Source organism: Blennius ocellaris (genome assembly GCF_963422515.1).
Source record: "Blennius ocellaris genome assembly, chromosome: 21".
NCBI lineage: Eukaryota > Metazoa > Chordata > Actinopteri > Blenniiformes > Blenniidae > Blennius > Blennius ocellaris.
Window position 1 is genome coordinate 5428114 of NC_137670.1, and position 24598 is coordinate 5452711.

The following is a 24598-nucleotide window of genomic DNA, read 5'->3' on the forward strand; positions in this document are numbered from 1 at the left end:
GAAGTCAGACGTCACTGCAGCCCGGCGCCGTGCTGAGAAGAAGAGGAAGGATCGGAAAGAGAGGAGCTGCGGTCGATGCTTGATATTTTCGATTGTCTGTCATTATCAGAGGCAAAGAGTCATTTAGATGTAGACGATCTACTGGAAGAGGAAGAATTTATCCCACTGTGGGTATTAAGCCTAAAAAGAAATCTCAACATTGGAAAGAATGATTGTTGGCTCATCTGTCGGTTCTCCGGCTCTCCTCTTCTGGCTGATTGCAGTCTCCTGCCGGCCTGGCACGCTCTCTGCCTTCGCTCCCAGTCGTCAGTTTAATAAACGTGAAATCTCCCCCTCTTGAATTTCAATGGAGAGGCTTCAAAGTGAGCGACTCGGTGGTTGAAGGGGGTCATCAAACGGGCCGAGTGCGCCGGTGTTACCGGCCTCAGAGGACTCTCAAGGCCCTCTGCCCAACGAAGCAGATCAGCTGGGAAAAACTCCCAGTCGACTCTCAGTCTTATATAAAAAAAAAAAAAAGATCTTTATTCGTATTGACTTGTCTGGTATTTGTGTCGGATGACAGTCGTGTTCTGTCAGCATGAACGCAATATGACATTTCAGTCTGTAACATGTTTTTATCAAACAGCCTCCTCATGATTTTTCTTTAAATTCACTCCAACTTGTCCTATAGACGCTCTTGATGTTTTTGACATGTGGGCTGCTGGTTGGGTCATTATGTTCGACGAGGACGACCACAGATGGCCTGAGTGCTTGGCAATTTGCATAAATACATACGTGCACACTGCAAAGTGTGTCTGCACTCTGCAGGAGCTGAATTCATCATCAAGGACAGCCTGTCATTCATTTTGACCAAAAAAAAAAAAACAACCCAGCTGACACTGATATTTCCACGTTCATCACGGTTATATAATTGATATTGTCAGCATCCAATTACAGTTTGAATTGAACGAAATGACAAGAAATTTTGATAAAGGTAATAAGTAGATGGTGAAGTTAGTTTATTATAATACAAATTTAATTGAGGTCAATTTAAAATGCCAAAATAAGCTCTCTATGAATACTGAATGAGAGCATTATGAATCTCAACAACGTTTCATGTAACGTTTTTGGCTGAACATCCAAAAAGGTTTTTCTTTTTTTGTTTTAGTTTTTTTAAACTGGTTCCAGATTGGAGAAATTTGAGAACGCTGCCTTGGTTTTAGATGCACATTTCCTGAAGATGATGATGTCATCACGACCCGATAACCCCACGAGCGTCTCCCCTACCTCACTGAACAACAACAACAACAATGGCGGACTACATCCTCCAGATCGAGCTGCAGAAGCCACTGATAAAAACAATAATAATAATAGCGGCTTGGATTTATATAGACTCAGATCGTGCAGAGAGGCCACTATTCATTCACACCAGTCACACCGGTGGTGGTAAGCAACGTTGTAGTCACAGTTGCCCTGGGGCATACTGACGGAGGCGTGGCTCCCATTTCGCGCCAACGGCCCCTCCGACCACCACCAACATTCATGCACCAGTCATACCCATTCATACGAGGCAATGTGGGTGAAGTCTCTCTCGCCCACAGTGACGATGGCTTGGATAGAGTGGGATTCAAATGCAATGCAATTTTGACAGAATTACTCATTGCAAGTCGACACACAGAGCAGCGCTCAGGGGAAGCTGGTGGGGGCCGAGGGTCTTGCTCAGGGACACAGGTTTTATTATTTAGCCAGGAGAATCACATTGGGATTAGTAATCACTTTTTCAAGTGTGTCCTGGAGTGCTGATGGGGGCCGAGGGTCTTGCTCAAGGCCAGTGGATGTTATTTGCGCGCGTCCTTTTGGGATGATGGGGAGAAAAATAAAGAAAAAAGATTGAGTGCTCATGTGGACAGGGCCACAGTCTCGTCATAGTGTTTACAATGCATTTTCATTCACCTTCGCACATTTATAAATGCTGCCAAACTGTGTTTTCAAATCCATCCATACTGATGACAGTCGTAATATATCATGCAGAAAAAGAGGGTTTAAATAGACAAGTCTACAACATAATTCCCCATAAACTCTCTCTCCTCTCTTCGTCCTCGCTCCACATCAGATGGTGGTCTTGATGGACCCCATGGAGGATCCAGACGACATCCTGCGTGCCAACCGCTCCAGGGAGAAGACCTTCATGTTCGATGTGGCGTTTGATTTCTCGGCCAGTCAGGTGAGTCGCAGTTTGCTCTCCCTCCAGTTTTCCCTGGACATTTTCAGCTTCAGAGTGAGTTCACGTTGTGTCTCCTGCTTAGGAGGAGGTCTACCGCGCCACCACGAAAGGACTGATCGAAGGCCTCATATCGGGCTACAATGCCACTGTGTTCGCCTACGGACCCACAGGTGTGTGTTCAATCGAGTGTGACTTCTTATTCTGATCCGGTTTTATTTCTGATTAGAAAATGAGTCATGTTCTGCCTTACATGAAGTTTCCCATCTGTCTCTCTGCTTCTGTGGATTATCCTGCCTTCTGCACGTCCGTCTGTCGCAGACATCCGCAGGACTTTGTCCCGTCCTGCGGAGACAAATATCATTAGACGTATTTTTTGCTGGATTTTTGTTAAATGTATATGTATTGAGCACTGAAGTCCAACAATTTGTGAAGAAATTACCCAATTTTTTGCATGACGGTTAATACAGTCAAACATTTGAAGTTTAGTTTTTTTTTCCATATCGTATCAGACGAGATCCAAGATTTTCAAAAGCTGCAGCTAAACAAGCGGTTGATCACGTATGCTGTCGATAGCATCGACTCAGTTCGTAACTAAGTCTGTCTTGATTCCGTGTCTTTCCTTCCAGGTTGTGGGAAGACGTACACCATGTTAGGAACAGACAAGGAGCCTGGCATTTACGTGCGAACGCTGAACGACTTGTTCCGTGCCATCGAGGAGACCAGCGACGACATGCTTTACAGCGTCTCCATGTCCTACCTGGAGGTGAGTCTCCAGATGTTGTCTGATCTCTTCATGTCTGAACTGCTCAGATCTCTCTCCCTCTCTCTCTCTCCCTCTCTCTCTCTCGTCATCTCTCCACGCTGGTCCGATAACATCTGAGCTTGTCAGCCGATGCCAAATGTATCCGGATACTCTCCGGGAGTCACTTTACATTTAGCTGGCATGTTGCGTGAACTGGGCTGAGCAGAGACCATGTCCAGGTTCAGATACTGACATTTTGGTCCGTATTGCTGTCTGTTATGACCAATTTAACCAATTCGGTGCTGTGAATTCTTCCACCCTGCATGTCTTAGATGTCTCCTGCTTGCTCAAGCTTGTCAAAAACATTTCCAATAATGAGGCTCGAGCCACTGTCTCGTGGTGTTTTGTCTTGTTTACATTTGTTTTGAATGTTAGATGTTGGCAGCGGCATTTAAATGCCGCTTTAGAAGTGAAAGCAAAGACGCAAAGAAAACGGATGCGGTTGAAATGAGTCACCACTTTGCGGGGTCGTCTCGTGTCAGGGCCGCTACGCGGAGTTTGTTTACCAATGAGGATTTATTGAAGCACGAAATGCTTCAGCGCCACTGCACTGTCAACAGACTTTGCAGAGCAGTGAATTAAATCACTAATTATATACTAGATCTATAGGTGCTGCTGTGCCGCGCCGTCATGAAGTACTTTCGGATGACGCGTTGTTCTCTTTGCCAAAGAAACAGCTGACTCTGACGACTCTGTGAACAATGGAGCTGCTCTGAGACAGAAGTTGACTTGAGTTTTGCTCAATAAAAATTATCACTAATTTTTGCACAATTTTCCCAGGTTGCGTCACTTTTTCTTTCCCAATTATTGTCTGGAAATGATAATTACATTTTTCTAAATTTCAAGTTCAGTAAAACTAAATAAAGACAATATTTTTTTCCCTCTCTGTGAAACACTCATTTTGTAAGCCAACACAAATCGCTAATATAAAAATGGCTGGGAACATGGAAAGCCTCATTTCACATTTTCACATTTCAGATGTAATGATGCCAATAATAACAATAACTGATATATATATATATATATATATATATATATATTGATTATATATGGTAGATACTGAAAAAGTAGTGAATTTGTACAATCTTTCTCTGTTTATTACAGAACATTATTATTTGGAACAATTTACATCTATGAAATTTGAAAATAAAATATATCCCCACTGCATTTGTGTCTCATCCATCTGCCACACTCATCTATTACCTTCTTAAAGTTAAGCCTAAAGCACACATGTGCCACACCGATTGTTCATGTCAGCTCACTTTTGTTTATCGGACGGATACCAACTTTGTTTTCATCCCCATTTTAAGGCGGTCCAATTTTTCTTTCTGTTGTGCCAAATACAACACAAAGATGTAGAGACAGGCTGAACAAAACAAGGAAAACAGACAAAAGAGACAAATGTTCTGCCTTGCATCAAACATCAGAATTACGTTTTGTGTTTCCAGCTCTGTCATTATGTTCAGCGACTGGTGGCGTCTTTAGCAGCGCTCTGGGTGGGCGGAGGGGAAAATTTCCTGTTTCATGACGTGTGCACGGTCTCTGACCCGCAATGAAGCCGGTGCGATGAATCCTGACGTGTGTGTTTGCCGTTTCCAGGGAGCAATCTGTTGCCGCTGCCGCCTCGCCACAAAGAGGTTAAACACCATTTTATAGCCCCACCGAGCGAAGTGCACACATCTGCTCCTTTTCTTCTCCAGATCACATTTCTTTTCACGTGTGCAATCTCTGCAACACGTGCACATGAGGCACAATACGACCTTGCGTGGATAAAAAAAGACACTTTGAGCCACCGCTGGCCCTCCCCTCGCCTTTGTTTGTGTTTATTCTGGGTTTGTGACATTCAGTACAACCTTTTTAGCTCCATTAACAAAGCCTGAGAGCTGTCATTATCGGCCCGCTGGCTTTCAAGGTGCTGTTTTTCTCCTGAATTAAAAGACTTCACCTCAAGGGTTTGGATTTTGATTGAATTCCACTTTAATTCCAGAAGAAAAACTACAACAACTCCAGTAACATGCAGTGTTTTTTTTTTTTTACATTTTCGTACACGGAAACGTTTTCAAAAAAATGTCAGACGGTTATATTGAAATGCTGAAAATGATGTAGTTCGCATATAGTGGCACTCGTGGGTGCTGTTGGTTGTTTTTGTAATGAAACCACGCACGCACACACACACAGAACAATACTTTAAATATTAACAATTATGTAAAAGATGCTTACCTTTAACATGAGGCTAAACTGCTTTAAAAGTTTCATGTATCGTTTTGATACACGTAGAAAAAATTGCATTCAAGAAGTTTTGAATTACAATTTAGGATGAGAAACATTTAATATTCAACATTTTCAACCTGAGGTTTGAGGTTTCATCCTTTATTGTAATGGCATAAAATTTTTTTTTAATTTTGACATTTCAGCATTTTCTTTTTGTTTTTTTTAAGCTGTTTTTCCCCATGTGTTATTTCTATAACACATTTTCCGTGCATATGAGGAGTATCTGGAGTGAACGTTACTAATGAATGAAAGTGACTCAGACAGTATTGATGTGTTGCAACTCTACATGGACACTGTTAAGACATTCTAATTAGCTGAAATAAATCCTACGAGCGGCACAAGCTCACTGTAATCTAATTTATAGCGTCTTACACAACGCTACATGAGTGTCATGTGTCTTGATTACATCAACGGAGGTTTTTCTGCAAGGATTCTGGTCAAACTATTTTCTGCTATAAATTAATTAAACTCAGATCTTGTGATCATTAAAAACTGAAACCTGTGAAACATGGCAGAGTGATTATAACATGTTTTTACTGAATATTGGAGAAGGAGTGTATATATATATATATATATATATATGTGTGTGTGTGTGTGTGTATATGTGTATATATATATATATGTGCGTGCGTGTAAATATAATATATAATTGTGTATAGATAGATTGACAGGTTCATGTAAATAGATTTCTTTGGTATGTATCTGTATTTTGTGTAAGTTTTCACTTGTCAGGAACAAACTAATAATTTATAATAAAAAAAACTTGCATATAAGCATCACAACACAGTTATAATGTAACTCCTAAGAAAAAACAGCAGAATTCCTTCCACTAATTCCTAATAATACTCCTGAGTTTAAAATTGAAAATGACCTCAGAGTTCCTTTCTGCCTCCCGAGCTCCTTGCCTGACCACCCACATTCAGCCTTCTTTAAACTTCACCAGCAATCGTCATGTCCAGACGGAAAAAGACTCAAATGTGTTGTTTTTTTTAAAAAGCCATCGTCTCATCAGAGAGTCACATGAAGAGTGTCTTTCATATTGGAATGGTCCTGGCAGGCTGTCATCCGCTGGCCACTGTAATGTGGTTTGGGGCCTTTCATCGCACGTCGCCGTCAGCCTGGACAAGAGAGTAAAACTCATGCGATGACGTCCTGCCACCCAAGTAGATCTTTCTAATGACAGCTTTTACAAAATGCTGCTCTTGATGTTTTTGGTTTGAGGCCTGAAATGTGTGAATGAAGCCTTTTCTGTTGACAGACGTGATCCCACCGGACTCTAATGAAACGAACTGCCTCACCCTTGAAAATCCATCTTCTCTTATAGATTTATAACGAGATGATCCGCGACCTGCTGAACCCGTCCTCGGGCTTCTTAGACCTACGAGAAGACACCAAGGGTGTCATTCAAGTGGCTGGCATCACAGAAGTGTCGACCATCAACGCCCAGGAGGTGACACCGGCTACCCGCCGCGCCAGTCTTTCCGAACCACTGACGAGCTACAAATTGATGTGCGTCTTTCTTGTTTCAGATCATGGAGTTGCTCATGAAGGGCAACAAACAGCGCACTCAGGAGCCGACGGCCGCCAACAAGACCTCGTCTCGCTCCCACGCTGTGCTGCAGGTGGCCGTCAAGCAGCAGAGCCGCTGCCGCGACGTCCTGCAGGAGGTCCGCTTCGCGCGCCTCTTCATGATCGACCTGGCCGGCTCCGAGCGGGCAGCGCAGGTGAGTGGACGGGAAACTGGGACTGCATCTGTGATATCTCAGCTCGGGTCTCAGTGTTGTGTTGGACGGTCAGATAATTCAGTCAAAGTTTGGGAAACATTAAGAAGAGTACCTCTAAATTTACTTCTGAACAGCTAAGTCGTTCAAATATGAAGAAAAAAGTGACGGACAATCATATTTGTTTATATTGTGTCATTAATGAGAGTTAATTGGTGTGATTAATACAGTTTTAATGCCCTATTAACTAGTATTATCCATAAAAGATCTTTAAAGTTATTAAATATGTGCTTTTTCATTAGCAGTTATATTATAAACCATCTGAAACAATAACAAACCAGAGCATTGACGTTTCTTCCAGTTTGACTTCGGAGCAGTAAAACACCTGAAGCTTTGAGCTCGATGCACATTCCTCCGTCTTGTTTCATTTCTTGAGAGAGTGATGTGATCAGACAGCTGAAAAGTGTTGTGGCGTTTGCTTTCCGGCTTTCCGGGGCTCAGACTCAGAACAGAGGCCAGCGGCTGAAAGAAGGAGCTCACATCAACCGTTCGCTGCTGGCTCTGGGAAATTGCATCAACGCTCTGAGCGACAAGAACGGCAACAAGTACGTCAACTACCGGGACAGCAAGTTGACGCGCCTGCTGAAGGTATTTAAACTTGTGAAAGGAAAGAAGCTCACTGTCGGTCCTCCAGCAGTCTAAACCTAGAGCAGCTTCACTAGAAAAGTATCCTGAACCAGCTTTATTGGCTTTTTAAAAGCTAGTTGTTCCTGTCTCATGGGGATTTTGTCACCGACAGGACTCTCTGGGTGGAAACAGTCGAACAGTAATGATCGCCCACATCAGCCCCGCCTCTGTGGCTTTTGAGGAATCCCGCAACACTCTGACGTATGCCGACCGTGCCAAAAGCATTCGAACACGGGTGAGCGGCCTCAGAATCCACAGATTCTGCAACGGTTAACCCGATTCAGGAGTTTCCATCGCCTGTCATGGGAAAGCATGCACTAAAATCCTGTCTGCGTTTTTCTGTTTTAGGTGAAGAAGAACCTGATAAATGTGTCATACCACATCGCTCAGTACACCAGCATCATCTCTGACCTGCGCTGCGAGATCCAGCGGCTCAAGAAGAAGATCGCGGATCAGGCGAGCCGCCAGACGAACTCGGACCGGGCCGACATCCGCAACGTTCAGGGTAAACCCTCCCCCCCCTCGTCCACGAAGCCTCCAGAACATCAGGCTTCATTCCTCCCGACTCCTCATACTGTCCTGGTCTTGTAGCCGAGGTCCAGGCCCACTCCAGCCAGCAGAGCCGGGTGGAGATGGACCAGCTGAGGGAGCAGCTCCTGGATGCCTTCAGACAACAGATGGAGATCAGGAAGAGCCTGATGGAGCTGGAAAACAGCAACATGGCGATCCAGATCGACACGTCCAAACACCTCCTCGCCATCGCAGAGTCAGTATTTATCTCGTATCCCTCTTCCTCCTGACTCGTCACGACAATGTCATGTTTGTTAGAACAGACAAGTTTACTTTTCAAGTGGAAACGCAAAACTTTTGCATGTGATTTGTGCGTCTGTTTACACAACAGTTCACTGGAAATGCATGTTTTTGAAAACGGCTTCCAAGGTGAAACTTTCTGAAAACACTCCGATTCCGTCTCTGTGTCGATGGTGGAGAACTGAACTTTTCTCAAACATTGCTGCTGCACATGCACAGCACATGCTCAGTAGATGGACAATAAGAACAATGGTTCCTCCAGAGTGTCATGACTCCCAGTCCATATTCTCCTGGGACTTGGTAGTTTTATATATTTTTTTTTTTTTCATAGCACTTTGTTTTCTGCACACGTGTGTGTATGTGTGTGTGTGGCTTCATTACAATCACAGCAGCCATTAGTGGCCCAACATGAAAACTACACAGTTGTCAGTAATCCTGATGTTTTTGTATAAACGGACGTCGTTTTCAAAATGTCGTTGTGTAAACGCTTCACGTTTGTGAAACAATAGCGCAAAAACAATGCATTCTCACGAGGCCTAAGACATTAACGTCAAAGTCATTTCATTTCAGGAGCCAAAAGCGGCAATTTTATATAGAAAAACATGAAAAAGTAAAACATACCCACATACATGCATACGAAGCGGACAAAAACGTAACCTTCGCCGCAAATTTCATTTGGCAAAAGTAACAATTTGTAAATAAAATTACTACAATCTCAACATAAATCTTTTTGATATTTTTACAATTTGCTTGGCGGTTTGGTCGGATTAGAGCCTCTTGCAGGCCGGTTTTGGCCCACGGGCTTCATGTTTGACATTGTGTATCTTTTGTGCAGCTGGGAGCAGGAGCGAAGTCGGCGCAGGAGGAAATGGCGTGCAGAACGCAGAAAGGAAAGCGCGATCAAGGACGAGAGCGAGAAGGACTCGGACTCCCCCGAGTCTCCTCCCGACGGCACCGAGACGCAGGAGGTGGCGATGGCGCGAGAAACCCTCGTCACGCTCATGGCCGAGCAGAAGAAAATCCACAAACAGAAGGTGGGATTGTTGTTAATGTCTCGTGAGGTGGCCGTGTTGTCTTCCGGAGGCCTGGTATAACGCTCCGACGTTTCTCCTCCAGGCTCTGTTGGAGCGCCGGTTCCTGGAGCTGCGGGATCGAGCCCGGCGCCTGGAAGAGCTGCTGCCCCGCCACGTGAGCTCGGAGGAGCAGCGCGAGGTCCTGGGCCTCCTCTGCAAGGTCCACGAGCTGGAGATCGAGAACGCCGAGATGCAGTCCCACGCGCTGCTCAAGGACAACGTCATCCGGCAGAAGAACTTTGTGGTGCAGCGCTTCGAGCAGCACCGGCATCTGTGTGACGAGATCATCCAGCAGCAGAGACAGTTCATCACCGGTGAGTTCATCCAAACCGGAAAGAGACACAAATAAAGTGTGAGACGGCGCCGTTGTTTTATCGTCTTTTTTGACACAAACCACCAGTTCATTGCTTCAGCCCCATTTTCCTTGGACTCTCCTTTAGATCACAGTCTGCTCGTCCCGCCACACCTCCAGGAGCTGTACGACATGTACCTGAGGGAGCTCGACGAGAGGAAGCTGGACCGAGCCGTGGCCCTGGACAAGGTCACCACCAAACAAACCATCAAGGTGACCGCACCGCTGGCGTCCATTAACGAGGCCCGGTCTCATGCGAAGCGCGTTTAAATGACTGAGTTTTTTGTTTTTTTTCCCAGGAGGGCTCTTTACCCAGGATCAGCCTTCCCGCTCAGGGCCGAGACAACGTGCAGGACGTCGACTCGGATCAGGAGAGCGTTCGCAACATGTGCTCCGACAACAGACGAGGCCAGGCCAAGATCCGCAGGCACACTTTACCCCCCATCCTGCCCGAGCCAGAACTGTGAGAGGACATTGTGTTCGCGTTTCATTTCATGACCCTGCACGATTAAATCACATGGCTCCATCTGTACATCTTGTTCTATTTCCCTCTACATCAGAGACAATAACAGAGTTTTCAAAAGCAGCCCACATGCCAGGCAGATGAAGAACTCGTCTGTAATGACTCCGCCTCCCATTCACATCAATGGCAAGGGCAACAGAGAGGTAAGGACTGTTCTAATGAGCAGCCATTTTCCTGATTTGTGTCATTTCAATAGGACTCGGCAAGAGTTTCCCCATGCTGTGATTTAATAACGTCGTCAGACGTTGCTTCTCTCCTCCGGCGAGAAGTGTGACTCTCTGTTTGAATTAAATTGTGTGCGTGTGCATGTGCGTGTGCGTGTGTGTGCAGCTGCAGCTGCAGCCTCTGGTTCCTGAGAGCTCCCTGAGCTACAGTCACCTCAGCCACAGCGTCAGCAGCCACCTGGACTCGTCGCCCGAAAGCAGCGAGGCCGGCGCCGACACCCCACTCACCCGAAAAGGTAAGATAACGGAAACTATTCTGACCTCACTCACATCTTTACAGAACTTTAGGGACCTTTAAAGACCTTTACAGAACGCTAAGGACTTTTAAGGGACTTTATAGAAGTTTACAGATCTTTACCAAACACAACTTTACAAATCTTTACAGATCGTAACCAAACTTAACAAAACTTTAGAGAACTTTTCAGAACACATCTTAACACACTTGAGATTTAGTGTTTGGGCACCACCCATGGACTCCAACTCTGTTGTCTGAAATATGAACCGGTGATGAATTCCTAATACATCCAGTGCTGCACTATTGAAGTAGTGATTTGGGTACTTTAATGAGTGTCTCTCTTAACTTTGTATTTTCACTTGAATTGCACCGTGAAATCTATTTCACAAAAAGAAATGAATGCTTGTAAATTGTTTGGTTAATTTACACTCATTATTATATTATTGATGGTCATTTGTAACCCATTAACACCTGTCATTTGTAACTTCCTTTGTGACGTGATTACTTTATAAATAATTTACTTAAGCATAGGCCCTGTAATATATAGCGTAACATTTTAAATGGGGAAACGTATATCATCTCATCATTTGTTGGTCAATTATTAAAATAATGAAATTTTTTTGTTTATACCTTTGAGTATTTTATGCACGACAGTTGGAACAACTATGTAATAAAAGTACTACTTTGTTTAAAAAAAAATTTTTTTAAGTCTGTGGTACTTTTGGATGAAAAACAAACTCCCCTTTCTTTGAATAACCACCTCGTGTCTCCGCAGAGCGGCAGCAGATCCTCAAAGGCGTCCAGAGCATCGTGGTGAAAGCCGCCCGCCGACGCTCCAAAGCCCTTGAGGGGGACGCCCTGCGGCTGCCCCCGGCTCCCTCCCCCCTGGACCCCAAGAAGCAGAAGAGCAGCCTCTCCCTGAGCGAGCCGCCCCCTGTAGGCCTGCCCATGCGACGCGGCCGGCAGCCCAGCCCCGAGCTGAGGCACGCCACCTCGGACGACAACCTGTCCAGCAGCACCGGGGAGGGGCCGGGCCTGCAGGTCACCTGGACACGCCCACGCAACCGGCCGCTCGCCACCAAGAACCAGACTCCCCGGGAGGTGGACTTCGAAGCCCGCCGGAAGAAGAGGCGGTCCCGGTCGTTTGAGGTCACCGGACAAGCAGTGAGTGTTTTAATCACCGAAGAGGAACGGTAGAAACAACTAGTATTTATTCAAGCTTAACTTCCCTTCTGTCATGATATCATTCCACATTGTGTTTCTGTGTACTATAAAACCACATGGTTGTTTCCCCATATTCCCGCCGAACAGTTCAAATGCCCTCATCTGCATTGAGAAGTCAATCTTGAACCACATTCGGATCTGTGTCTCGCTTTGCAGCTGCCTCAAACCAAAACGGCCACGGCGCCGAGGTTTCGGCCCCTGGACAGCACGTCGGACCCTCACCTCCACATCAACGGCCAGCCGCAGGCCCCCATGCTGCGCCCCCAGTACCGAGGGGTGCTGCCTCTGGCCAAAGTCAGACCTCCTCACAGCAGCCAGCACTCAGGTACAGCACAACCCTAACCCTTATTATTATTATTATTATTGTTGTTGTTACTGTTGTGTTATTATTATTATTATATTATTATTAATAATAATAATAATAATATCATCATACAAAATAATTTACACCATTCTGAATTTATCTATATACCACACACCCGCCTCATAGTATACATGTAAATCAGAAAATGAATACATCTACTGTATATCAAATGGGCACACACCTATCTAGACATACATGCACGCAGAAATACATAAATAAAACATATTTCTAGTTTAACACGTCCGAAAGAGGGGGAGAAATAATTCAAACATATTATCAAGGTTTTGTGAGTTATTTCTGCACTCAAAAGATAAAAACTAATAAATATGGCTGAGAAAATAATTTGGAAAAACATCAGCGCTAATGAAATATTTTAATATTTTAAGTTGCTGTTCGAAATTGCATGACTCAAGCTAAGAGCATTGACCATTAATATTTCAATACGTCATGTGTAAGCAGTGTATAAAATAAGGGAAATTTCACAGTTTTATTTTTATTTTGGGTGAAGAAACACATTTTTCCATTATATTCAGATTCCTATGCTTCTCTCTCTCTCTCTCTCTCTCTCTCTCTCTTTCCTCAGGCTCGAATGCAGAGTCGTCCACCTCTAACATGACGAACCTGAAGCGAGGGCCTCTGTTACGGCAGCCTCAGCCTCTGCTCTACATCACCACCACGGGCACCGGGGCCCAGCGCACACGCAGACACTGAAGCAGCTCCTGCATTCACTCCCGGCAGCCACACTGAGCCCGGACCGCCTCTCACACGCTTTAACTTACACTATTTCCACTCTTCTCTTGTGTTATTGTCCAGTTGGGATGACGTCAAACTCACAAGGGAAAGTCCATTATGAGCTAAGGGCAAAGACATCAAGCTTAATAGAGATGTTTATGGACCTTTGATGTAAATAGGACCACAGGAATCGACTTGGCTTCACGGGACGAGCGATGAAAAGACAAAGCGATGATGTAAAAAAAAAAAGAAAAGAAAAAAAATGTGAGTAAAAGCCTGCTGTTTCGGCTTTGGTGTTGCTTGTAGTGCCGGTGATCTGACACGCTGACATGTGATGATGGTCTCTGCCTTCTCTCCTGTTAAATGTCACGTCTGTGTGGATACACGCCGTCGAACCGCCGGGTTAGTTCTCTGTGTTTTTACATTATTTAACTTGTTGCCTTGTATTTTATGTTCTTTGTCATTGAAATTGTTTTCATAATTACTACTTTCTAAAGCTTTGTTTTTGTACATTTTTTTTTAATTTGTACTCAAATAAATTTGAATGGGATATTTGAAATGTTGTAGTTTGTTGTTTTTTCTCCGACTGAACTTACCAGACTGATTGTTTGCTGGAGTTTTAATAAACAATACATCCAGAACAGAAATTATTAAATAAACTGTTTTTAAGAAATCGTTTCCTCATCATCACAGTGGGTTGTGTCTTAAAACTCAATTTGTATCCGTACAAGGTGACGCACATGCTATTTAGGTGAGAGAGAGAAAAAAAGACGAGTGCCATCTAACGGTCAGTTTCTATAATTACAACACAGATGAAGCAAGGATTTGGATTATTTACAAATTGTGTGATGCCACTTAATGTATTGTGTAAATTGTATTTCTTATTTCCATCAGTAGGTTTCTTAAATTACGAGTGTTTTCCTTAAACGATGAGTTCATCTCAACCTTAATGTGACTGAAAAATACGTACCGGCTATTGTATGAGACAGGATTTGACATATACTGTATCTGTAGATCTGAACATGCATTTATGAATCCTGATGTGTAATTCCATGTATGACGGAGACTTAATCCAAATTATACTCAACAAACATTAGATTTAGTTTGTAATATGACTATGGAACAAATCAAGGAAATAAGATAAAGATGTTGAAAATTTTTTTTTATGTTATTTGGGATTTTTCAGAATAGAAAAAGATCCAGATAAAATGATAAAGAAATTATGAATTTAGAATATAACTGACTAGAAGACCTTTTAGAAACAACTGCATGTAAAGCTTATTGGTGATGAAGATGATGGTGAAATAATACTACTAGTCATATAAATAGTAGTGTTTATATTATTATAACACTTAATAATATAATTAGAATAATAAAGTAATTTAAAATGAGACAATACTACATTTTATTATTTACTATATAACGATTCTATTCATGATTTGATCTATATCATTGTAATATTATTCTATTATACATAGCATCAAATAGTTTGGTTAATTATGATAATGATGTGATATTCTATTTTTACTAATATATAATAAATATTTTGTGTCTTGGTTTATATTATTATTATTAATATTATTGTCATTATTACAATGACAATGTAGTAATAGTAATATGTCAAATGTTGTGCTTTAATTATTATATGAAACAACTGGCATCTATTAAAATAAATGCAGAAAAATTAAATAATAATTTATACCGTTGTAATCCGCCTTGGACCGCGTCTGTGTCGGAAATCCCGCCTCCTTTCTTTCACTGACACTCTCTCTGCCCAATAGGCGCGCAGTAATTTGTGATTGACGTATGAAGGGACGAATAGGACTCGGTCTTCTGGCTCCAGGGCGGGTCTGTACTCTCGGCTGATTTGCAACCCGCCGCCGCCGGAGCAGAGAAGAAGGAGACCGTCGCTGCTTCCAATCTTACCGTTCCAGGATCAGCGTCCTTTTCAGGGAGAAAACTGCCTCTGCTTGGTGAGTGGGACAACCGGCACCGCATCCAGGGTAGCGGGGTGAAAGTTATCGAGTGTCCCGGTGCAGGAGGACCGCTGCTTCGATGGTTTAATGTCACGTCAGTTAAACAGAACCACACACCAGAGGTTTAACGGCAGCCATGATGGACGTCAGTTTAAGGAGACAGGATGAACACATTCCTCTCTATTGTCAGACTCACGAGCCTCCTCAAAGAAACAACCACCGTTTTTCTAAATGAAAAATATCTACAGTTACTAATTGAGTTCGCTTTTGGCTTTATTTTCTTTCACAAAGTGTATTTGTTGATTAATTAGTGTCGCAATGGACACTCGACGCGCTTTCGCGCGCTCACGCGCACCAAACGTGGTTCCTCGCCGAAGTTTAGGTGAATAATCGACAATAAACAGCTGTTGGATAAACTAATAGAAATGTAAAAGCTGCTTTGTGCTCGCAATTGATTTTCACACACGCACACACACATCCCTACACCTTTTTCTGTTTAGTTCACTCTTAATCCTATGGCGGACTTAAAAATGCCAAAAATAAATAAATACATGATTAAATAATGACTTAAATGTGTCATTACTTAATTGAAATTGGAATAAACTATATAAATGTTTCACTAATTCACTTAGATACTAATATATGTCAAACTCGCCCAATAAATGTTTGTTTTGCATAAACTTAATCCATATTTTGCAAAAAAAATATTTATTTGTCCTCCATATGAGTCCTCTTCGGAACATTTTAGTCCCTTATAGTTGTTTAAATGTCAAAATACACATGTTGTACTAACATAACTATATAAGCATTAATAATCATTTACAAGTAGGGCCTGTGAGAGCCTGATATACAGCATATAATAACTGGGCGATAACATAACAAAAGTGCAGTACCCTAAATGCTGTAAAACCCAAAATGTTATGTCTGGTCAATAATGTAACAATACACTGAGCCCAAAACTCAAAAACTTCTTAATTAAAACATTATGCGGCAGGCAAAATATTTTCCCCCTAATATTGTGATAATTTTATTACATCATATCTCCCGATGTGTCTCTTTTCTCCCGTTTCTTGAAACTTTCAGCAGCCGCCTCTGCCGTAGACATTATAAAGGGTAGACGCCGCGTAGGCTGCTGGGGCGCAAGAACTTCGGCCGCCGTCTTGGTCCGGTCCTCATACCTGTAAACAAAAACTGAAGCGGCAGAGAATTCAAGATGCCAGAGCACTGTGCGGCATATTCCTGTACGGTTCGACGGACTGTTGAAAGCAGGAGTCGGGGGATTACCTTTCACAGGTAAGATTGAACATTATTATTGATTGACTTTTATGAATAGAAGATTAATGTACCATAATTTATGTCGACCAGTGAAATCTGAGCAACACAATATTAGCTAGGCTTTGTTTACAGCCTGTTCACCGGCTATTAGTCCAACTGAGGCTTTATAAATCAAATGTTCCACAACACCAGACTTAGATTACAACTGATACAAGAATGCTGTTGTAGAAATAAGCCAAATATTGCTTGTATAACATTGACCAGTGTGGACTCCCTCAAATCTCCCGTTTTCATTTCGAAGGTTTCCCAAAGACAAAGATTCGAGGAAGAAGTGGGAGGTGGCCTTGAGGAGGAAAAGATTCTCTGCGAGCGACTCCTCCGTGATTTGCAGCAAGCATTTTAGGGTGGAGGATTTCGACCGGACAGGGCAAGTTGTCCGACTCAGAGACGGTGTTATTCCCTCCATCTTCAACTTCCCGGTTCGCCGAAAAAAGGTAGGTGTGTCATCGTAAGACTTTTAGCATTCATGGGTGAAAGTATTATATTGTCAATCACAGGGCAGGGTAAAATACTTCTCCTGGCACGTGTGTGTATGTGTACACTGTCAATACATTGAATCAAAATGTACTTATTAATTAGACAATTTTATGTAAATAATTGCGATTAATCGCATTTTTTTCCTACTTAAGACTGAAGCCCGTAATGCATATTTTTCGTGGAAAACCACGGAATTAATGTAGACTCAACACAGAAACTGCTGTATATTAAAATTCAAAGACTTTTTTTAGAACGTTCTTTTAATTTTGAGTGAATGCTGTTCCTCTCCAGGCTTAGCAAACAAATACAAAAATAAAAAATAACGCATTATGCTGTCTGTCTATCTATCTGTAATTTTTTATTAAATTTTTTTGCTTCTTCATTTTAGCTGGAAAAGGGCAGGACTAAGTCTGCCTCCATAAAAGCTGAAGAGAGTCGTTCTTTGGCCCCCAAGGAGGAGCCAAAAGCTTCAAGCTCACACTCAAAGCCTCAGGTCTGTGATGTGAGTGTTTCTACTTTAAATGTTGATATTCTATTGTCAATCAGAGGGACAGTGGTTAAATACTTATCCCTGTAACGTATGTAGGGATAATTTTCAAGTGTGGTGCTTCTTCGTTTTAGCTGGAAGGGCGCAGGACGAGGTCTGCCTCCAGGAAGGCCGAAGAGAGCCGGTCTTTGGCCCCCAATGATGAGTCAGCAGCTTCAACCTCACACTCACAGCCTCAGGTTCAGGATGTGAGCATTTCTATTTTAAACATCATATCATAATGGTCCTCGACAGTAAAATCTCTCTCGTTTGCTGCCACTCATAGTAAACACACACATATAAAGTTTACATCATAAAAAAACACTTGTTAAACATAAAAAATGCAACATTAGTTATCACATAAACATACACAGAAGTACTGAAAATTAGTTTTTCAAATATTATGCTTCTTCATTTTAGCAGGAAGAGGCTGAAGAGAGTCTGTGTTTTGTCGCGGAGGATGAGCCAGAAGCTTCACAGCCTCATGATGTAAGTCTTTCTATTTTAAATGGAAATATTCTATTGTCAGTCACAGGACAGCGGGGAAATACTTATCCCTGTATCATATACATGCAATCTTGCTTCTTCCAGCTGGAGAAGGACAGGGCCGCGTCTGCCTCCGGAAAAGCTGACGAGAGCCGGTCTTTGGCCCCTCGGGAGGAGCCAGTGGCTTCCACCTCACAGCCACAGCCTCCGGTTCATGATGTGAGTATTTCTGTTTTAAACATACACTGGTCTGAGACAGTCTAATCTCTCTTGTTTGCTGCCACTCATAGTAAAACACATTCGCAAATAAACCACAATTCAAGACATGTTGAACATGCGCGCACCCACAATCCTCCCAGGATCACGGCTACGCCCTGCCTGCTTCTCCTACCGCTATCAAGGCCAGACTTCACGAAGCGTTAGCGAGAGTGGAAAGTCTGGAGCGCGAGAAGAAGAACGCCGTGGCGAGGGAAAAGAGGGCAAAGACCGCAGTCGAAGCTCTTATGGGGGATTTGAAGGAAAAGAACCTCATGAATGAAGAGCTCAAAGAGAGGCTTTATTTCTACTCGGGTAAGATGATAGTTTGCACATAATTTCATGGACATAGAGGGGGGCTTATTATTTGTATTTTTTATCATTTTAGATCTTCAGCTGGACTTCATGGCAAAGCAGGGCCGCGAGTACACAAAAGACTTCAGGGAGTTCGCCATCGCACTCCACTTCCATGGTCCAAAGGCGTACGAATACCTCAGAGAGACTCGGAATTTTCCACTCCCTCATCCACACACATTACAGAGGTAGTCTTTATGTTGTCCAGTTGAATTTTTGGGGGGGAAATCAAAACTGTTGTAAATTATGTCAAATAGCTTCTTGTCTATGTTTTTACAGGTGGTTGTGTTCAATGGATGAGAAGCCCGACCTGAACAAGGAGACGCAGGAGGATGAATCTTCTTAAATGATCTTGTATTCGGTGTCTTTCAGGTCCTCTGTGTGTCTCGACGGTGTGTATTTCGCAACATCGAGTACGTGTAGGTGTCGAACTGAACGTGTCAGAACCTTTTGTTTCTTTTGCAGGTACTCGTCCGTCACTGGATCTTTATCATTGACATAAGACACGTTGATGGCGATGATTCCCGAAACTGCTCCAGGTTCAGCAGTACGTCCTCACCTGCAGGTGCAGCCAGGATCACGTAGTATCAGGTCGGTTTGATGTCCTTTTAAATTACAATAAATTCAAGAAAATATACTTAACGAATACCTTTACATGTTATGACTTGTGAGTAATGTGTGTATTCTGTGCCTATTCTCCATACAAGGTGGCTGGAATAATCACTGATGACACGGTGTCCCTCTCTGCGGTAGAGGTGTCCTCTGGTGAGACGGCTGAACGGCGTCCATTTCCATCCGCCAACATGTCTGCTGTTGTCAGTGACCACAGCGATCTCCCCACTCGGTTTGGTGGAAATAGTCCGGCAGAGAGCCGTGACGTGTGCCGTGCGGGCTCCGTCGGAGATTGTAAACGGAGGATGTTTTTCTGCTTGGGGATCAAGTTGAAGAGACACAGTTTGGCGTCAACGATCATCATTCCAACTTGTTGCCGTCGTTTGTGTCCGTGTTTCTCAAGGCTTCGCCACAACGCACCTCTGGACCTGCAGAAATAGGGCCGGGAGCCGGGCTCGCCCCTCAGGATGTTTTTTACTACCCATTTTTTTCCCCCCATTTCCTACCTATTTGTACTTGTGTATATATAATGTATTCATATGATATATTTATTCTTTATTTTTCAACTCATTAAAATAGCTGAGTAGAACTCAATCTGCTTCTGCTTCTCTATTGTGTGTGTGTGTACAATGTTTTGCAAAATACATATGATATATCGCATCAGAATATTCTGAGTGTTTTTTCGCCCACTTTGAATATAAAAAATACCCAGAACCTTGTGTCCTGTATCGTACCTCCATGTATGACAATTGCAGGAAAGAAAAATGTGAAAATCAGTTTAGTATTGAGCGAGTTGTGATTGGTTAAATGGACTGATGCTTCATCGTGCCCGCCAGACGGAATACACCGTGTTGAGCGGGCAGTTGGACCAAGATGGCGCCTATTGGTTGTAGCAGTCAATGCGGTGATTGAAGGCACCGACTGAAACAAGGCCAACTATTGGCTGTTGGCTTCTTCTCCTGCTGTGCTGATCAGATTACAGCTTCATGTGGCTCATTACTGCCACACTGTGGTAGCTGCTAGAACAGATTGAAAATGTTAAGAGAAAATCAAACTGGACACGTCGTTCTGAATCGACGCATTTATGTTGACGCGTCAAGAAAATGTTATGGGTCGATATCAGACTGTTTTATGTTCTAATATCAGAATCCAAAATGAAAAAAAGTTTTGCTTTTCTTCCAGGATGAAGCTCCCGCGGTGGCGTTGCCATGAGTGACTCTTGGCGACATTTAACAGGACAAAGAAAGTGAAACGCGAACGATTTCCCACGTGGTGGTGGGGGTGGGGTTCACCCCGACTGTAGATGGAGTCGGCTTACGTTCTCCTTTTGTGGGGGTCAACCTTAACCGTAACGGTTTAAGGAACGGAGGAGGATACTGTAACGGGACGTGCGCCTCGAGGGTAACGTGATCTGATAATTAAAGCTCCTCCCGCTGGTCGACCCCGTCACGCTTCAGCGACATGGACCCGTCGACTCAGGTGGTGGGTCTGGACCCGCAGGGGAACATGCTCTTCACTGTGGTGAAGACGATGGGAATCTTCCAGATGTCTCCCGAGCAGACTGGCGGTGCAGCGCAGGGAGGGATGGGCCTGCAGGGTTTGCCCGAAAACACCCTGGTTCTCCCTCACGCGCAAGAGATGCACGGCGCGCAGCCTCCGCCGCAGGCCTCTGCGCCCATCCCAGCTCCGCAAGTCTCTCAGAACAAAGAGGCGCCGCCGGGCTCCGCCAGCAGCCGCATGCCGTTCGCAGAGGTGTCGTCGCTGCTGGATCCCAACATGAAGGGCTCCAAGGCTCGTAAGTGTCCAGATGTCGGATAAACATGTTGTACAGAGGAGATCAAAGAGGCACAGTGGAATTGAAATCTCATCTCGCTTGCCCTCATACAGCATAGACATACAGTACATATCAGACAGAATGAAAAAAATACAGAATATAGACAAAATATGACACAAAATTATGACAAAATAGAAGTTAGAAAAATGAAAACGTGTAATATGCCTATCAATTGCGCAACATATGATACAATATACCCTGATGTAATAGTGTGTCCTCAGAATAGCAGTAGATGTCGATGGATGTAGAAAGTGCAGGTCAGGTGAGGTCAGATGACAGCAGCAAGTCTTTTTGAACTGGCTGAATGACGACCGACCTCTCATGTGGCTCCAACTGCAGGAAAATACCTCATCTCCTACGACGAGATCAAGAGGCGTCTGCAGGCCCCGGAGAAGATGTCGCTGCGCTCGCTGGCGGCGTACACTCGGGTCAGCAGAGGCCCCGCCAGCAAGAAGACACTCCTGGAGTCGCTCAAGGTGCTCGGGCTCACGCCGAGCACCACCACCTCCGTGTCCTCCTCCTTCTCCAAACTCACCGAAGGTGACGGGGCCGCGATCGTGGAGCAGCGCCGCAGCGTCGTTCATTTTCATTTGCCTCATTTGGGTTTTTTTGCTTCACTTTTGCAGGTGACACCAGAGCTCTATGCGACGACATGAAGGATTTCGCCCACGATTACATCAACTATGGCAACATGGCGAAACAGCTCATCCCCGAGACAAACACAGTCCAACACTGGTCCAAAATCATCGAATCCAAGTACGTTTATTGTTGTGATGTTTCATGTTTGACTGTGAGGTTTTACTGGAAACCGCGTTGCTTCCAGTGATTGGAGTGACTGAATGGAGCCGTGAACACCAGCCCCACAATGTGGACTTTGTTGGAGCCTTTGCAGCAAAATCATTTTACAGAATCCGCAAGCTAAAGTCACAAGCATTTTTAGAGCCACAAAACATGTTTAATGTTTAGAATGAGAATAACAGTATTCAAACCTTTGTGCAGTTTTATCTGAATGTACTAAACCGAAGTATTTGCCCCAAACAAGAATGTTCATCAGAAATGTTCATCAAAAACCGAAAAAGTGAAAGCACAGAACACAACGTTCTGCGCTTTCACTTTTTCGGTTTTTACAGTGTCTTAAATTAGCTCTTTATTTAACCAAATCAAAATCGATGTTGGTCTAAGCTTTGCCTGTCCCGTCAGGAATCACCTGGAGGACATGAGGAAATGCTTCCGAGACCCGGCCAACAGCGGCGCCTTCGACAGCGTCACTCACGGCCTCGGCCTCGGGATGCTGGACGTCGCTCTGGACATGGTCGTCACGGTGATCGAGCAGCAGATCCGCATCCTGTCCGGCGCGGCGGCGGCGGACCCCGCCGACTCCAGTCCGCCCACGCGGCGCATCCGCAGGCGCCACCGCAAGACCCGGCCGGCGGACGGCGAGGCGACCCAGAAGGTCGGCGAAGGCGTGGCGGAGCAGGGGAAGGTCATCGCGAAAGGAAAAGCCAGAGCGCGGGCGAAGAAGAAGGCGAGGCAGGAAGCCGGAGCCTCCAGCTCCACCGAGACGCGCTCGGAACAGAAGTCCGACGCCGCGGAGAATAACGTCCTCACGCTGGTGTCTGTGGGATACGAAGCGGTTTCCAGTGGGCTCAATGCAGAAGGAAGCGTTTGACAACAAGAGCGAGAAACATTTGAAGACGCCAGGTCAAACGGATGAACGCAGGTGGAGCGTTTCCACTCTATCGGAGCAGAAATAAGTTCTACGTAGACAGCGTCGCTCCTTGCTAGCAGCCTTCTGGGAAACACCACATTCCTCTAGAACCAACGTTTTTCTTCTCTTTGCCTCTTCTAAAAAAAAAACTGATTCCTTTTTCTTTTTTTTTTCTTTGTGCGTTTTAACTGGAAAATGGCTTAAGCTCACATTCGGAAGATACTTTTTCAAAGCTGACCGTCTTGATGCTAAGCTAAGCTAATATGGTGCATATTTATTGTGCAGGTGAGTGAGTGCATACATGCCTACTTCCCCTGTATATGGACTCTAAATTAAACTGATTTTGTTTTTCCTCATTTCATGGTGTTATTGGACAGGTTATGTGAAGCTGAAACCATATAGTTGAGTGTCTAATTTTCGTTATATTTATTCTTTCGATTTCAATAAATGAAAGAACAAAAGTTGTTTCTGAAAGTTTACTTTCTGTTCGTACCGTGATGTTGAATGGATGAATGAATGTCACTGAACACTGAAGTGATGCTGGAATCCGTTGTACTACAGACATCTGCATCAATATAAAGCACGTCCGTGACATTCATTCATTCATTTGGTGCTTTGGGGGGGAAAAGCTGACTTTCCAGAAAAAAAAACTTACCCTATGTGTTGTGTTTATTAAAACCTTTTAGGTTTTTGAGCTGTTTTTTAGTACTTTTGGCTTGTTTTGAAACAAATTCATGTGTTTCTTGTGCAGAGTATGTTTTGCGATATAAAACAGGGCGTCAAACATGAGGCTCATAAACCAAAACCAGCTCACAAGTGGCTTCAATCCGGCCGATGAAAACTTTAACCCCAGCTTTCTGAAAGGTCCCACATTCCCACAATTCGCTTTCCAATGGTTTTCCAACAGTAATATGTGTCCCTCTGGACTAGAATGTGTTTGACATCCTCAATCTAAACTAAAGTATTGACACCTGTGGAGTATTTTCTTGATATTGTACTAACTAACAAGGACCACATGGTGGTGCAGTGGTTCACTCTGTTACCTCACACCAACAAACCCCCATGGTTTGATTTTAGGTCTTTTCCGTGTGTCTCTGAATACTATTGAGCTCTATGTTTATATCGACAATAATTGGACGGATAAATAATTCCTGAGCATCACGTCAAACATTGAAGGAAATACAGTAAATGAGAAAATAACAAAGTGCCAGATTCTCACCTGGAGATGTTTTTGTTTGGACTCAGGTTTTCAAGCAGCTGAAAAGCATTGTGGGAGATTTTAAGGCCGCGGGAATGCACTCAGCAGGGCAGCCACGTGCTAATACCTTCACACACACACGCGCACACACACTCAAAGGCAGGAGGGGTAGAACAGCTTTAGAGAGGATTTGCTGTGCATTAACCCTGAGGAGCAACAGACAGCCAGCTGGAGTAGGAGCAAAACAAAACAGGACTAAACAACCCTGAGAAAGCGTACATTACAGAATCATATTGATGAGCTCCAGACAGGCGCGTGAGCGGGTATGACGCGCGGCGGCGGCCTCACCGGCAGGTGAAACTGGGAGGAGGGAGTCGCCTGAGGTGAATGAGTCAAACGAAAGGCGCAGTGGGTCCGAAGCGAGCTGCGTTCCGTTGAGATGTCGGCCTGAGAGACTTTCCACCCGCGGCGGCGAAGAGACGGCCGGACGGGGCGGGATGGGGCACCCCAACGTGCCCCCGTCGCACAAATACAGCCGACATCACTGGGACAAGCACAGGATCGGCCAGCTGCAGCCCTACAACCCTCCAAACGGTGAGTGTTTTGATCATTTTCA

The 24598-nt window shown here is 44.1% G+C and overlaps 3 protein-coding genes across 3 annotated transcripts in view; all 3 read left to right on the forward strand.

The window, feature by feature from the left end:
* kif19 (kinesin family member 19) overlaps window positions 1-13207 on the forward strand; it is a gene marked incomplete at its 5' end in the record, with an annotated part of 30168 nt that extends 16961 nt beyond the window's left edge. The window contains 18 exons of the mRNA XM_080516834.1: window positions 2093-2203; window positions 2286-2373; window positions 2830-2966; window positions 6601-6726; window positions 6806-7000; window positions 7499-7645; window positions 7797-7919; window positions 8033-8189; window positions 8276-8450; window positions 9330-9528; window positions 9611-9881; window positions 10008-10132; window positions 10219-10382; window positions 10480-10585; window positions 10779-10902; window positions 11677-12065; window positions 12282-12450; window positions 13073-13207. Coding sequence (XP_080372960.1) covers window positions 2093-2203; window positions 2286-2373; window positions 2830-2966; window positions 6601-6726; window positions 6806-7000; window positions 7499-7645; window positions 7797-7919; window positions 8033-8189; window positions 8276-8450; window positions 9330-9528; window positions 9611-9881; window positions 10008-10132; window positions 10219-10382; window positions 10480-10585; window positions 10779-10902; window positions 11677-12065; window positions 12282-12450; window positions 13073-13200 — 2934 coding nt within the window. The 3' untranslated portion in view covers window positions 13201-13207. The remainder of the gene's footprint in view (window positions 1-2092; window positions 2204-2285; window positions 2374-2829; window positions 2967-6600; window positions 6727-6805; window positions 7001-7498; window positions 7646-7796; window positions 7920-8032; window positions 8190-8275; window positions 8451-9329; window positions 9529-9610; window positions 9882-10007; window positions 10133-10218; window positions 10383-10479; window positions 10586-10778; window positions 10903-11676; window positions 12066-12281; window positions 12451-13072) is intronic.
* Window positions 13208-15179: 1972 nt separating this feature from the next.
* Window positions 15180-19690, forward strand: LOC308145534 (uncharacterized protein). Its single transcript, XM_080516998.1, has 12 exons — window positions 15180-15194; window positions 16281-16490; window positions 16774-16966; window positions 17398-17511; window positions 17631-17744; window positions 17956-18024; window positions 18127-18240; window positions 18381-18591; window positions 18665-18818; window positions 18910-19022; window positions 19096-19221; window positions 19338-19690. Exons 2-10 carry the CDS (start codon window positions 16411-16413, stop codon window positions 18974-18976), a joined length of 1116 nt encoding a protein of 371 aa, XP_080373124.1. The 5' UTR covers window positions 15180-15194; window positions 16281-16410; the 3' UTR covers window positions 18977-19022; window positions 19096-19221; window positions 19338-19690.
* Window positions 19691-20703: 1013 nt separating this feature from the next.
* On the forward strand, window positions 20704-22745 carry LOC308145535 (uncharacterized protein; the record flags this gene model as incomplete). Its single annotated transcript, XM_080516999.1, has 4 exons — window positions 20704-21037; window positions 21416-21616; window positions 21703-21832; window positions 22277-22745. The coding sequence occupies 4 exons, from the start codon at window positions 20704-20706 to the stop codon at window positions 22743-22745; spliced, it is 1134 nt and encodes a 377-aa protein (XP_080373125.1).
* Window positions 22746-24598: the final 1853 nt, after the last annotated feature.

Coding starts and splice junctions, on each gene's coding strand:
- LOC308145534 (XM_080516998.1), top strand. CDS start 16,411: ATGCCAGAGCACTGTGCGGCATATTCCTGTACGGTTCGACGGACTGTT. Junction 17,745..17,955: donor CACAGCCTCAGGTTCAGGAT/GTGAGCATTTCT, acceptor TCTTCATTTTAG/CAGGAAGAGGCTGAAGAGAG. Junction 18,819..18,909: donor CATCCACACACATTACAGAG/GTAGTCTTTATG, acceptor ATGTTTTTACAG/GTGGTTGTGTTCAATGGATG.